General features: G+C 22.2%; 1 protein-coding gene across 7 annotated transcripts; it reads left to right on the forward strand.

Annotated features, from left to right (window-relative positions):
* The first annotated feature begins 266 nt into the window (after positions 1-266).
* Positions 267-8,798, forward strand: LOC129607343 (cyclic GMP-AMP synthase-like receptor). Of its 7 annotated transcripts, none has more exons than XM_055518296.1 (6): positions 267-389; positions 1,439-1,634; positions 1,734-2,476; positions 2,632-2,806; positions 4,058-4,238; positions 6,937-7,104. In XM_055518296.1, exons 2-6 carry the CDS (start codon positions 1,460-1,462, stop codon positions 6,959-6,961), a joined length of 1,299 nt encoding a protein of 432 aa, XP_055374271.1. In that variant the 5' UTR covers positions 267-389; positions 1,439-1,459; the 3' UTR covers positions 6,962-7,104. The 7 variants fall into 7 exon arrangements, with proteins under 7 accessions (XP_055374271.1, XP_055374265.1, XP_055374270.1 ...); XM_055518295.1 differs by lacking the exons at positions 267-389; positions 1,439-1,634; positions 1,734-2,476; positions 2,632-2,806 and adding exons at positions 3,684-3,776; positions 7,252-7,997; positions 8,066-8,258; positions 8,480-8,798 and having other exon boundaries at positions 6,937-7,120; XM_055518290.1 differs by lacking the exon at positions 6,937-7,104 and having other exon boundaries at positions 4,058-4,378.
* The last annotated feature ends 5,966 nt before the right edge of the window (positions 8,799-14,764 follow it).

The raw sequence follows: 14,764 nt of genomic DNA on the forward strand, positions 1-14,764 counted from the left end.
TATATGCAAAACATATGCATATTCAGACCTTAACTTTTAACACATTTAAAATATAATAGAAGTTGTATGTGATTTCTTAAAGAATTTACTATAAATAAAAAAACCAACAATAGGACGGCTTGGTATAAAAATTCTGCTTTATGAGGTTGGATACATTTTGGATACATTTTTTCCTCGAAATTGGATACATTTTGTTTTTACCAAGTGGGAACACTGGACAGTAGAATATAAAATGAGAAAATTTTAATTCCTGAAGGTTAGTGTGAGTCGAAAACCGGACTACAATGGGTCAAGTGATTTAAGAGCTTGTTATTGGATAGTTTTTAATTTATTGATTAAAAAAAGAATTTCTTCTCGTTAAAATTCATTTTTTTTTTTTTGGAAAAATAGTAAGTTTTGTTTTTTAAAAAGAATCTAAATTTTATTTTTCAAAATTGTGACATTTGTAATTTGTTTTTCAATATGAATTAACATTAAATAAATTTATAAATTTGTAAAAATTTTATAAATGGTTAAATGATTTTGAATCATTGCGTATACAACGTGTTAATAAAAAAAAATATTGCAACTTGCATCGTTAAAAAAAAAGCCGATAACATTCAGTTATGTATAACAAATTTGCTTTTTTTTTCTAAATGCATATTGGTATGGAGTTGTTCGTATATATAGGCAATATTTTCGTGTTATAAAATACGCAAATTTAAAATTTGATATGTACAATGTATAGATTGGATATTTTAAAAAAATAATTTTAAAAATACGTACCTATGCATATGTGTATGTACATATGAATAAGAAGTGTAGGTACTTCTACCCACTATGTAGGTACTATGGAATTAAAATTGATAATAATTATCTGGAATTCATATAAATACTGGGATAGCTTTACTATAATTGTGCATTTTGTATACATATTTATTCATATATTAAATTAAATTAAATTTATTGAATTTGAAATTAGGAAAATTCAAAATTTTTAGCGGAAAAAAAAAATTAACAAAATTAAATATTTTGTATAAAATGTAATTCAATTGCCTTGAATCTATATTTCAATATAAGAATTAATTTAACAAAATTATGTACCTACTTACATTTTGTTAAATTTATTAAAGCAAAATTTATTTTTCTCAAAATATCAATTGAACTTATATCGCCTTCAAAAGTCAAAGAGAATCAAGCATATTGATTCTAAATTCAAATTGAATTAAAAAATAAACTAATAGAAAATATTCGAATATAAGATAAAATTTATATAATTTACCGTATTTATATTAGAATAAAGAAAAAATAATAATAAAGTGATTTTCAATAATCAACTTTTGGTTAAATAAATTAAAGTTATTTAATATTAATAATTTTTAAATACAAAATGTAATGTAATTTTATTTATTTTGCATATATATGCGCATACATACATTAATATACATTTTATTTATAGTACATTTCAGAGTTCTTAATAATGTCAACACTCGACGAAGTATTAAAACAGATTAACAGTAAATTTATAACAATAAGTAATACAGATAGAGGCCCTTATGCAAAGCACTATGACTTCGTGAGGGACACAATAATTTTGAAATTAAAAGAAATCGATAAAATTTTCGATAAACTTTATAGAGGACATTGTCTTGGAGGTAAAATATATGAAATAAACAATAAAATATTTTATATACCAAAAATAAATGCATGTATGTAAATATAATTTGTCTAATTATATAAAAAAAAATTTTAAGGCAGTTATGCTGATAACATAAAAATAAGTAAACCTGATGAATATGATCTCGTACTAAGATTGAAATTGCGCGAATGTAATCTTATTAAAGTTACTAAAGATCCAAAATTACCTGGTTATTGTAATATAAATATAAAAGAGGCAATGGAAAAAATTAAAACTGAAAAACAAAATGAAGATATCTATAAACATTTTGAAAAATTAATTGATAAAGATGGATTTATAATTCAAGAGAAAATTCAAAGATGGATAGAAAGTTCAATGACAAAAGCTTTAAATGAATTGAATAATGGTAAATGGATAATTAGAAATGGTGAAAATTTGTATGAAATAAAATATACGAAATCAGGACCGGCACATACAATTAATGTTACCATCGATAAAAAATTTTTTTCAGTTGATTTAGTACCAGCATTTGTTTTTGATAAAACAAAATGGATTGCAAAAAGGCCATTACCATCAAATACTCCATTAAAATGTCAAGATTGGATAGCAGTACCTAAACCAGTTAAAAGTTCAGTATCACCAAATATTAGTTTTATAACATCATATGTCGATACAGAAAGGCATTTAATTAAGGATAGATGTGCATTAAAAAGTACTTTAAAAATGATAAAAAAATTAAGAGATACAAGAAATTTACATAATTTAAAATCATATTTTATTAAAACGATCTATTTATGGGAAACAGAACGTCAACCAGAAAATTTTTGGGATAAATCAATAAGAATTGTATTATTACATGTAAGTATCATAGACGCTTAAAATATCTATATAATTTTAAAATTAAATGTTGAAAAATTAAATTAAAGAAACTCTTTGAAATAGAATAATTTTTTAACAATATGTGTTAATATGGCATTTTTTGCAAATCATTCTTTAATTGATTATTTTTTCAGATGATGGACAGACTTATTGAATACTTAGAAAAAGGAAATATACCATTTTTTTGGGATAGATCACAAAATATGCTTGGAAATTTAGATAAAAATCAAATTAAAAGTATTTTAAATGAAATTACAAGTGCAAGAAAAATTATGGAAACCAATATTAGTAAAGTTTATGATTTATTCTGTAAGTATTTTATATGTATACCAAATATATTTATGTATATGTAATTCAATTCGTACATTGTAAATTTTAACTACCTACCATTCATAATACATTATTTTTAATTAAGATTTAAAATAGAGAAACCAAATTATAAAAAAGGAAAGATTGAAAAATATCTACTTACTATTATCATAAAAACAATCTATTAAATTATTAGAGAAAGTTTAAGATATTTAAAGTGGTCTTATCAAATTCTACAGATAAAATATTTGATTGTGTTTATTGATTGGATATTTTTAACAATTAATTCAAAATATTTAACTACTGTCAAATAAATTAGTCATCGAAATAAATTAAAAACTATATTTGTACTTGTATATATACATATGAATATATAAGTACACATGTACTTATATATTCATAATGTTTGATATCCTATAATTTCTTTATTTATCAACAAAATTAAAAACTATCCAACTCTAGTTTAGTGTTGCGCTAACGGTTCACTACATTGTAATTTTCATATTGTGAGTAATAGTTTATCTTTTCCTTTTTTTTCTATTTTGATCACTATAAATTAGGTTTCAAAAAAAAAAAATTTAATAATTTTAAAATTTAAAATTAAAAAAATACTTTCAATACAATTTGCTTCGATTGCGTATTTATATACTCTCATTCTCATTAGAAATAATGTCATTTAACTGTCAAAGGATATTTTAAACTTTTAAAGTAAATAAAATCAGGAATGTATTAAACAGTTTAAAATTTAAAAGTCACAACATAGCACAAATAATTTTCTTTATTTTATATAGTGCAAATATTGTGCGCTTAATTATTAAACCTGGAACACAAATACAATTTTTAGTTTTGCAATTATTGTTTGATTGCTTATTTGTGTTTCATTAAAGCTAACAACGAAAGCTCTCATACATACGTACATATGTACATATAGATGAGACTGAAAAATTACATTCAACTAAGCAATTTACAAGTAAAATATTGTAATTTTTTATAAACTTAAGTAGCAATATCAAGTTGACACAATTGATTTATATTAATATATTATATTTATACATAAATATATGTTTATATTCTATAGAAACCAATATTAGTTGTATATATTGTATATTTGCGATATGAAATTAGAATTAAAAATTGCATTTGTGCTGATATAGGTTTTTCACTTCGTTATATATTGCAAAAATAACATATTATGTATGTGTATTGTAATTTTATTAATTTTTTTTTTTGCTTTTTTCAAAAAAATTACAGTAACACCAGATGAAAAGAAAGAATTATTTAAAAGTTTGTCACAAACTGAGATACCAATATTATTATCGGATAATTTAAAAACACCAGGATTGCAATCAATAATTGATAATGGAAATTCAAAAATTAAAAATCAAACTGAAGCTGATAAAAAAGTTTGCGAAATAAAACAAATATTAGAAAAGTATGGAAATAATTCAGAAAAAATTTTAAAAGAAATTAAAAAACTTTTTTCAACTGATATTGTTGAAATTAGTTCTTTAACATCAGGTTTAAGTAAATTGTCATTAAAAGCAAAAAATTAAAAATAATAAATATAATAATGTTATACTATAAATTTTTATACATACATATAATTAAAAATATTTTAGCCAGAAAAATGTCAACATTTTTTTTTAATTTATAAATAATTTTTAAGATAAAATTGCATTTAACATGCACACGTGAAATGATAATAGTTTAAATATACATATGTACGAGTATGTACATGCATATGTATTTTTATTAAGTGAAATATGTATGTAGGTACAGAGTCTCTTCCTTATTGATTTATTAAATCAGAGCTGCTAGATTGCCAAATTTATCTAGAATTTCCAGATTTTTGACTTTTTGGTAAGAATTTTGCCAGATTTTTTGCGAACATGATTTTTAACTGGAAATTTTCAAAATAATTAATTACTAAATACTGTCAGATTTTTAGCAAAGAATAACTAAAGATTTTCAGTCAATCTCATTTAGCTTCAATAAATTTAATTTATACAATACAATTTTAATTTTTTTCTCTAAAATATTTTATTCTCGTGAGCATGAAATAGTTGTCTTCTATTTATCTTCGTTTGGCCAAAGAAAATTAAATATTAAATGAGTATTGTTTGAGTGACCTATTGCTATTGTATTCGTATTTACTTATATTATATACACATGTAGCTTTATTTGACAATAACAACAAAAATAAGTTTGTTACAAAATATTCTATTTAAAATTCTAGCAAATTAATATCTACAAAAGAAATTAAGAAATATTGGAAAAGAATATTCTTAAGATAATGTTTTTATTATAAATATGAGAATATAAATTGTAATATTTATAATTAAAAAAACTTAAGTGCATATAAAAATAAAATTTTTGAATGAAAATGAGAATTTCTCTTAAATTTTAATAAGTGGTTTTCGTTTTAATACATTGTTGCACATATTAATACACGCCATCCGGGTATATACACACATATGTATTATATTAATATACATGTATGAGCATAAATGTATACATTTGTATATTCATGATGATAAGAATATAATAAAGATAAAGCAAAAAAACTCTCTTATTTAATACACGTACACGCACACGTTTTTATAAATTGTGTATTCATATGAAAAGTAAAAAATCTAAATGAGATTAGTTTATATTTCGCTTTTGGATTACGTGGGATAAAGTATATTACGATAATTATTTTATTAATATTTTTAAAAATTTACATGCAGATACATAAACATAATATAATAATAATAATAATATATTTATATTCATCAATTGTATGTATTTTGTTTGCTATAAACTGATTTACAAGTGCATCTACTCAAAATATAAAAAAGGGTAACCAAAAGCGACTGTTATTTTTTTATGATATATACTTACATATGTATGTATGTATATTTAATATTATGTTACATACATTATATTGAAAACACCTATATTATTATTTATTACCTAAATGATAAAATCATATTTCAAAAATAATGCAAACTTTTCATTAAGGAACCGTTTACATAAATACGATAAAATTTGCGATTTTAGTTTGATGAAAGTCGTATATGAATATATGTATACATATATATAAATCCTGTCAAATTTTTTAAAAGCAAAATCACAATTAATATTTTCAAAAGCAATAGTTGGATAAATTTATAAGCAAAATTTTTATGTTAATTGTAAAAATAGAACCAAAGCAGTAAAAAACAGCGAAACGGCAAAATCAATTGCTTAGCATTTTTCATAATTTCACACGTGCATGATAACTGACGATGTCAAAAAAAAAAAAACCGCCTGCGGTAATGTAGAATTTTAGGTTATTTTATCTTCGGCGGTTATGTTTGCAGCGGTAATTTTTCTTGGTTCTGGGCAATCCCATTTAAATAATCTATATGAAGTTTGACAGTTCACTGAGAAGATTGCTCTTGTTCTATTTTAAATTTATGTCTAAAGATCATCAAATAATTTCAGTCTGATATTTTGTAAGCAGTTTTCCAACTTTATCGTAAATTTATTTAATTTTAGATTTTTTCGTATATGTAAACAGTATCTAACGTTAAGTTGTTCTCATAAAAGTTTATGCATCTATCAAAAATGGGATCGAATATTATATGAGTTCAATTTTATATTTAAAAATTTATTTTAATTTGTGATTTATGAATATTGGAAACTTTATTTTGTAAATGGAAATGACTTGTAATTTGATAATAATGGTATTAAAGGTATAAATAAGTTAAAATAATTCGTCAAGGTGCAAAAGTGTGTAAAACAAAAACAAATCTTATCAACTACCTATACATAACTGTTATTGAAAAATTTTATTTTAATATTATACAACAATAAACAACTCTAAACTGTAATATAATCGTTATCAAAAGTTTTTACGTGTATTTTAATTTTTTTTTTTTCAAATAAGGTAATTCACCGTTTTAGATTTTCTTTCGCCTTATTATTAAGGTAATATACTGTTTTTTTTTTATTGAAAAGAATTTCTCTGCATTAGATAGTCGCTTAGAAAGGCAGGTTTGCTTCAAAATCTTATGTATTTCAAATATTTTGTTTATTTAAAAATATTTCTGATTGCTATTATAAAGATTCACTTAATTTTAATAAAAATTGTTTATCAATTGCAGAAAATCATGGAATCAAAAAATTTAGATAATGCTTTTCACAAAATAAATCGTTTTATAAGTTTTGAACCTGGTGATCGTAAAATTTATATGGAGGATCTTGAATGCATCACTAAGTTTATTATAGGAAAATTAAAAAATCATGACAAAGTTTTTGAAAAATTATACAACGGACACTATTTCCAAGGTATAGTACACATAGGTACATACTTATGTATTTAAAATTTAAATTTTTAAAATAAAGAAGAAATATTTAATGAATATTTTAAATAAAAAATTAATTTTTCTATTATTTTTTTTTTTTAATTTTTTTTCCAGGAAGCTATATGGATAATTTAAAGATTAAAAAACCTGATGAATATGATATTATTATACAAATGAAGTTACCAAAATTTGATTTAGCCATTATAACTGCCGATCCTAATAAAGCTGGTAACGTTTTAATTGATATTACAAAAATATTAGAGACAATGCCAAAAAATACAGCAACTCACAATGAAATATATAAAAGATTGACAAAATCTACAGATGAATTTAATTTTTTGGATCAAAAAAAAATTTCATCTTGGTTTCAAAGTATGTTTTATAATATACTTGGTAATAATTCGACTGTTCATTTAAATATTAATGGCACAGATTATAAGTTAGATCGTAAAGTATGTGGACCAGCTCAAACAATTAAAATTTATAACAAATATAAAAACATAAGTATTTCAATTGATTATGTACCAGCATTTATTTTTACCGAGTCACAATGGGTTGCTAAAAGAGGAGTTCTTAATGAATATTCTTTCGGTTGGTTAGCTATACCAAAACCTGACTATGCTCGCCACAATGATAAGAAACCAAATCTTTCATTTCGATCATCATTTTCAACTATTGAACGGGAAATGATTTGGGGTGAAAATCAATTAAAAAATGTATGTAAATTAATAAAGAAATTAAGAGACAGATGGAATATTCAAAATCTTAAAAGCTATCATATTAAAACATTATTTTTATGGGAGAATGAAATTCAAAATAAAACTTTTTGGAATAAACCAACAAGCTATTTATTTATGCATGTAAAATACATATTTGAAATAATAGAATTTTAATTAAATATAATAGAATATTTTACGTTTTTTTTTAGATGTTTCAAAGACTAGTTGAAGGTGTCAAAAATGGAACTATAACATTTTTTTGGGATTGGGATCAAAATATGCTTGATAATTTAACATCTTATCAATTAAATACCATGTTTGATCAACTCAAAGCTGTTTATGATAAAATCGAAAAATTAAGACAGGAGAAATTGATATCCACTAGCATTTATGAAATATTTCGTAAGCATTTTTATAAAATTTTTATTTGAATAAGTATATTATTTTTTGATCAAATAACATCCTTTAATTAAATAATTTGCATAAACATTCAGTATAAAATACAATTAAACTTAAAAAAGAAAATTTTCATATTTATATTTTTATGTAATTGATTATTTAATATCTAATTTATTTTAGTTTGCAAAATAATTTAATAATTTTAATTTTGTACATATTTTTAGTTACGAAAAGCGAAATTGATGAAATGAATAGAGGTAATACTTTAGAAAGGGTTTTGAAAAATGAAAATTCAACTTCTCAAAATGAAACTAATTCCCCTAATATAAATTATGGTCACGTGGAAAATAATGAATCAAGTTCAACTACAGGCTTGGGAACAATTGGAGCTATTTCTCTAGGAATTGGTGCCTTAACACTTGGAGCACTTTACTTATTTGGATCAAATAGAAATCAAAATTAAGAACTTTTTTTTCAATATCACTAAAATATACTTATAAAACCTGACAAATATCAACTAAATTCAAAATATAGCCAAAAATCGGATATGTACATTCATTACAAATTTTAACTTTTTTAACAATAATGTAATCGACTGTATTTAAAATTAGGTTGCATTTGCGATTAGGGTCCCAATTATTTTAACAGTAATATCTTGATTATAGTATTAAGAATATTAATTAACTTAATAGTATGTATATGACTTAGAACAGACAATGTTCTGCATAAAAATTATTAATATCTGTTTTATAAATTGCCTTTCTATGTGCTAATTAATATTATGTACATATGTACATATAAATATATATAAAAATATGTGTAATATATAGAACGGGTAATATATAGTTTATATACATATATAAACAGTAAAAATTGTACTTTATAAATTTGTATGTATATTAATATGTATTTTGTATATTAAATATTTTTTTGTTAATAATACTTTAATATACAAGAGTTTTTATTTAACACTCTATGTTAATATGGCACCTACAATATAACCACGGCCGTAATAGCAATTATGAATTAGAACTAGGGAAAAAATTTTTATTTAGCTACTTTATGAACGTATTTCATAAATTTTTAAAAATTCATTTCAATTTACATCTACTAACATAAATGTTCTCCTAAAATTGAAAAAATGTACAATATTTTATGCGGCTGTACAATGTAATCATTTAAATAAAATTTTTTTATAATTACTTAGTAATATTATAATTTATAAAATGTTGTGTAAATAATAAGATAACATTAATTATTTGTTGAAATAATCACCATTTATAGGTTACAAGAGCAATTGAACAATCTTGTTTTTTTTAAGGATTTAAATAATATTTCAATGTATATATAGAAACATTGCATGAAAACGATGTCTTTAATTCGCTCATTTACTGTAACAGTGGCATTACTCAAAAAATACAATTTTTGAGTTCCTTATATAGAAATAAGCGCTTCTTTGTGCAAAAACATTATTTCTCTAATTTTAAAATTATTGTTTACAATAAAATATACAATAATGCTGATACTAGAAAAATGTGTTAACTACTAAAATTTAAAACTTGTTTTTCTCAATGTACAAATTTAGGTACACCATTTTTATGTCATGTCGCTTCAGCCACTAGTTCCCAAAATGTATGTAGCCCTTTATTATTATATACATTCTCGTTTTCTTATATGATTTCTTATAGTATGTTTCTGTTAATACTTTTATGCTTAAATTCATTAAATATTCCTACAAAGAAAGGAAATAATAAAAAAATTTTAAAATAATAAATAATTTTATTTAAACATAAACTCTTAATGTTTATTTTTCTTTTAATTTTCAATTATAGATTTATTAATCTATTTTAGTACTTCATTGAGTTCAATAATACAGTATTAAACTTCAAGCAGAGATTGAATCTCACTTTCTAATTTACATACATAGGTACATACTTTGGTTACGAATAAGACAAGCGTATATTAAAAAAGAAAATAAAAAAAAGTTCTCTTAGAAATATTTTTATTTACATATACTTATAGCTATTTTTGTTTATGTTAACAGAAAACTCTTTGATATTATATAATTTCCTGTTCATTATAGCTTTCTTTTTTTTTAATGTTGCTACATGTAAATGCTAACTTTAATTTTGCTTTCATTTCAATCAATATCGTTAGCTTTGCTATTTGTTTAGATAAAATATTATTAAACATTTACAAACTATATCTGATTTAATACCTACATATGTATACATATGTATGTATGTATGTATGTTGAAATTATTATTATAAACAAACAATAAATTGTAATCGGAGATTTTCGATAATTTAGACATACACTTACTTAAAGTTTTAATTCAAATCTTAAAAATATTTTTGATAAATTAAAGATCTACAGGAACTAATTTTACATCCATATGTAGTTCTCAAACTACATATGGATGTAATATCCATAACATATGGTTATATCCAGATTTTTAACATCTTTCATTTTCCTATATGTATGTATATGATTTTCTTTTTTGAAAATCTAAAAGATTTTAGGAACTTTTAAATCAAATTTTTAAAAATTCTTTAAATTTTTTAGCATGCTATGATTTTCGAATATGGTTCTTTTATAGTAAAGATTCATCGAACAGGCTACATTTTGAGGAATTTATTTATACTTAATTTTAATTTATCGAACGTGCTTTATATTAAGATCTAAATTTTAAACTAAAATTTCGAAAATCCCCATACTTTATAGAAGACTTCACTTTGTGGCAAATCTTCTTCTATAATATTCGTAATTAAAATTTTTAAATAAAAAATTAAAACAAAAAAAAAAATACTGATCAAGTTAACATTTCTTTTCAGTTATGTTGCAAATGTAGAGTGTGAATGTGTGATTAATTTTGTTGTCATGTCGTTTGTCACAGTTATTATTTAGTTTTGATTTTCTCATACAATTAAATAGGTCATAAGTGAGTGTTTAATTAATTGTTACGGATTATTTAAATAAAATTTTATGAGATTTTGGTAAGTTGAAATATATACGATTTAATAATATAAAATGTTAATTTTTGAATTGTTGTACATATTGCATATGTAGGTAATTGCAATATTGATGCACAACAAACTAATATAAAAGAATACCTACTAATAGTATGTAAACCGAGCACTCGCCCGCATATGTATATCTGAGTACTCGTATATCTGAGTTATGTAAGTACACATCCAGACATATTATGTGAGTGCATAATTTTCATCAAGTTTTATTCAGTAAATTCTTTACTGAAATTAGCAAACTGAAATTTTAATTTCTCCGTTCTGTTGTACATTGAGAAATTGGAAAATATAAAATTAATTTATTCATTTTTAATTTTTTTCCCACCAGAATTTGAGTTCTTACAAAACAAGAAGAATTGTTTAATTTTACTACGTAATACCTATATACATACGTGTGTATATTTAAAAGTAAAAATGCCAAATTTAGAATATTTTTTAAATAATATAAATGGTGTTATTAAATTAAAATCTGAAGAAAAAAAAAATTATTTACGATATTTAGAAACTATTACAAAATTTATTATTCAGACACTTAAAAGAACGGATCCTATTTTTAAGGAGTTATATAATGGACATTACATTCAAGGTATAAAATGCAAAAATAATTAAATTACTTATGCATATTTTATTAATTTTATTATAAAATAATGAAATAACATAACACTATATTATGTGCAATTAGTTTTTATTCCAAAAAGGTTATAGTTTATATAATTTAGTCAAGTATTACAATTTTGATTACAAAATTTATAGTAATACAAGTCAGCAACTATAACTCATAGGCTGAATCATATATTCAATACCTTTATCAGCGAAATAAAATTGCATAGCTAACAATCCAATAAATTTACGAAAAATAATAAATTGTCACTAATTGACATATAATACATAATACTTTGTATATCTGTATATATTATATACATAGGATACATATTAATATTTGGAGATTAAATTTAAATTAACATAATTTTATAAACTCAAAATTGCAAATTGCAAATTAAATTTATACAAATTTAATTGCTGAATAATTTGAATTAATGTTAGATTTGCATTTCGATGTTTATGAGATTCTATATTTACATTTAGAATAAAATTTAAGGTGTTTTGTTTTTTCTTTATTTTGAAATGAAAATTATTTATGTATAAAATTATTATACATTGATTTCTCAATTTTTTTTAGGAAGCTGGGCTGATAATCTTAAAATTACAAGACCAGATGAATTTGATATTATAATAGAATTAAAATTACCTTATGTAAATTTTGTTAAAATCAAGGCTGATATTGATAAACCAGGCTATATTAAAATTGATATTTCTAAGGCTTTACAAAAAATATACGCAAATAAATTGTCCCACTATTATATAATCGTAAATGAATTAGAATATTTTATTGATTTAAATGGATTTTTAAGTCAAAATAAAATATCAAGTTGGTTTGAAAGCATAATTAGTAAAATTCAATTTAAAAATAAAAAATTTGATAATGAATATTATGAAATTACTTATAATAAATCTGGTCCAGCGCATACAATAAATGTTATTGTGAGCAATTTATATAATAAAATAATTGGGAAATTTTCTGTTGATTATGTACCAAGTTTCGCTTTTTATAAATCACAATGGATTTCATCGAAAATATCGAAAAATTATATAAATTTTAACATAAATAAATGGTGGGCAATACCAAATCCAGATAAATTTATGAATTTTATTAATAAAAAATTGAATAATATATCATTTGAATCATCATTTACATTGATTGAACATGAAATTATATTTAATAAAAATCAATTAAAACCCTCGATAAGATTATTAAAAAAAATAAGAGATAAACAAAATATTCAAAATCTTAAAAGCTATTTTATTAAGACAATATTTTTATGGGAAAATCAAAATTTAGGTTCAGATTTCTGGAATAATTCTGCAACTTTTATATTTTTGCATGTAAGTTTTGTATATTAATGTCTAAAATATATGAGATTAACATATTTTTATTATGTAAATTTATTTTAGCTAGCACATATTATATACATTATAAATTTTTAATTTACAGATGTTTAGAAAATTAATTTCTTATATCGAAAACGGTAACATTCCATTCTTTTGGGATCAAAACCAAAATTTACTACAAGATTTAAATAACAATCAGATTAAAACAATGGCTAATCAATTGAAATCGGCTTATAAAAAAATTGAAAACTATATGAATGAAAGTGTATACGAGGCATTCTGTAAGAAAATTTAATTATTTTTAAAAAATTTGTAACATTTTTGTAAAATGTAAATTGTAAATCTGAATCGTTTTGTATAAATCAAGCAAAAACGTCCATGTTGGTGCAAAAGCGATCACTGAAATACGCAGGTTAAAATCTAAACTAAACAACTTTTTTTGCTGTTAAAGAATTCCTATATGCTTATTGAATTTCGTTTATACACGCGAGTTTTACCACACAATTATTTGGTATAAAATGGTATTTCCTTACAATTCATAAATTTTACATAAATGTTGCATGTCTATTTTTTAGGTAAATATGTATTATATTGTACAAAATTTTAATTTGTTTTCAATTTTTTTTTCAATTATTTTAAATGTGTTTACAATTAAGGCACATGATGTACATTGTCCACACACTTACAAGTTAAAGAAAATTTTTGTTGTACATAAATACTTAATAATGACATTATTAATGAAACAAATTAAGATTTTAAAGCAATACGTTATTCAGCGCCAATGTACAGTAAATTCTTATCATGACATTACGATAATATTACCGGTTGGACATTGGGAGAATGAAAAATTTAAATATTAGTTAGAGGTGAAATGAGAGAATTTTAGGTTAATTTTAGATCAATATTGAATTAAAGCACTACTTTCAACATGAAATAGTGCTGCAAGCTTTTTTTTAACATATTCTATATTTGAATGCAGTGTCGGCTTTAAAAAAAATGTTTTCCCAAATATTATAGTGTGAGGCATTTTAAATCATAAAAAAGAAACAGAATTAAATTTTTTTTTTAAAAAACTGCTTACTCCGATTTTTAATATGTCTAAAAAATTTAATATTTTATTAACAAAATTTTCGATACGTAAGATACATACGACTCAAATAATGTTATGAAGACTTTCATGAACTTTTACAATTTTGAACATGCACTTCATTTGGAACGACGCCATAGAGACTAAATACTATTTTTCAATTAAAACATTATAGCATTTTCTTTTTCAGTGTCCAACTCCGTACGTTTTATCATGTCATATGTAAATTATACTAAAAATTACAAATCTTTAATTTTTATGAAATTCTATTTTTTTTTTTATACAGTAACCGATAATGAAATTCGTTATCATTTAAGAATTTATTAAAGAGAAGTTTGATTGCTGTCTGATGCTCAAAGCTTCTAAAACATAATTAACTACTGTAATAAAGAATTGATTAAATAAAATCATTGAAAAAATTTTTAACTTTATTAAACCAAAACTT

This window comes from Condylostylus longicornis, unplaced genomic scaffold, assembly GCF_029603195.1.
Source record: "Condylostylus longicornis isolate FDR11 unplaced genomic scaffold, ASM2960319v2 ptg000027l, whole genome shotgun sequence".
NCBI lineage: Eukaryota > Metazoa > Arthropoda > Insecta > Diptera > Dolichopodidae > Condylostylus > Condylostylus longicornis.

What these genes read in the sequence shown, in the direction of transcription:
- LOC129607343 (XM_055518289.1), top strand. Translation starts at nt 5,530, where the DNA reads ATGCAGATACATAAACATAATATAATAATAATAATAATATATTTATAT. An exon ending in CAAGCTATTTATTTATGCAT is followed by an intron (nt 7,998 to 8,065) that starts GTAAAATACATA and finishes GTTTTTTTTTAG; the next exon opens with ATGTTTCAAAGACTAGTTGA. An exon ending in TAGCATTTATGAAATATTTC is followed by an intron (nt 8,259 to 8,479) that starts GTAAGCATTTTT and finishes ACATATTTTTAG; the next exon opens with TTACGAAAAGCGAAATTGAT.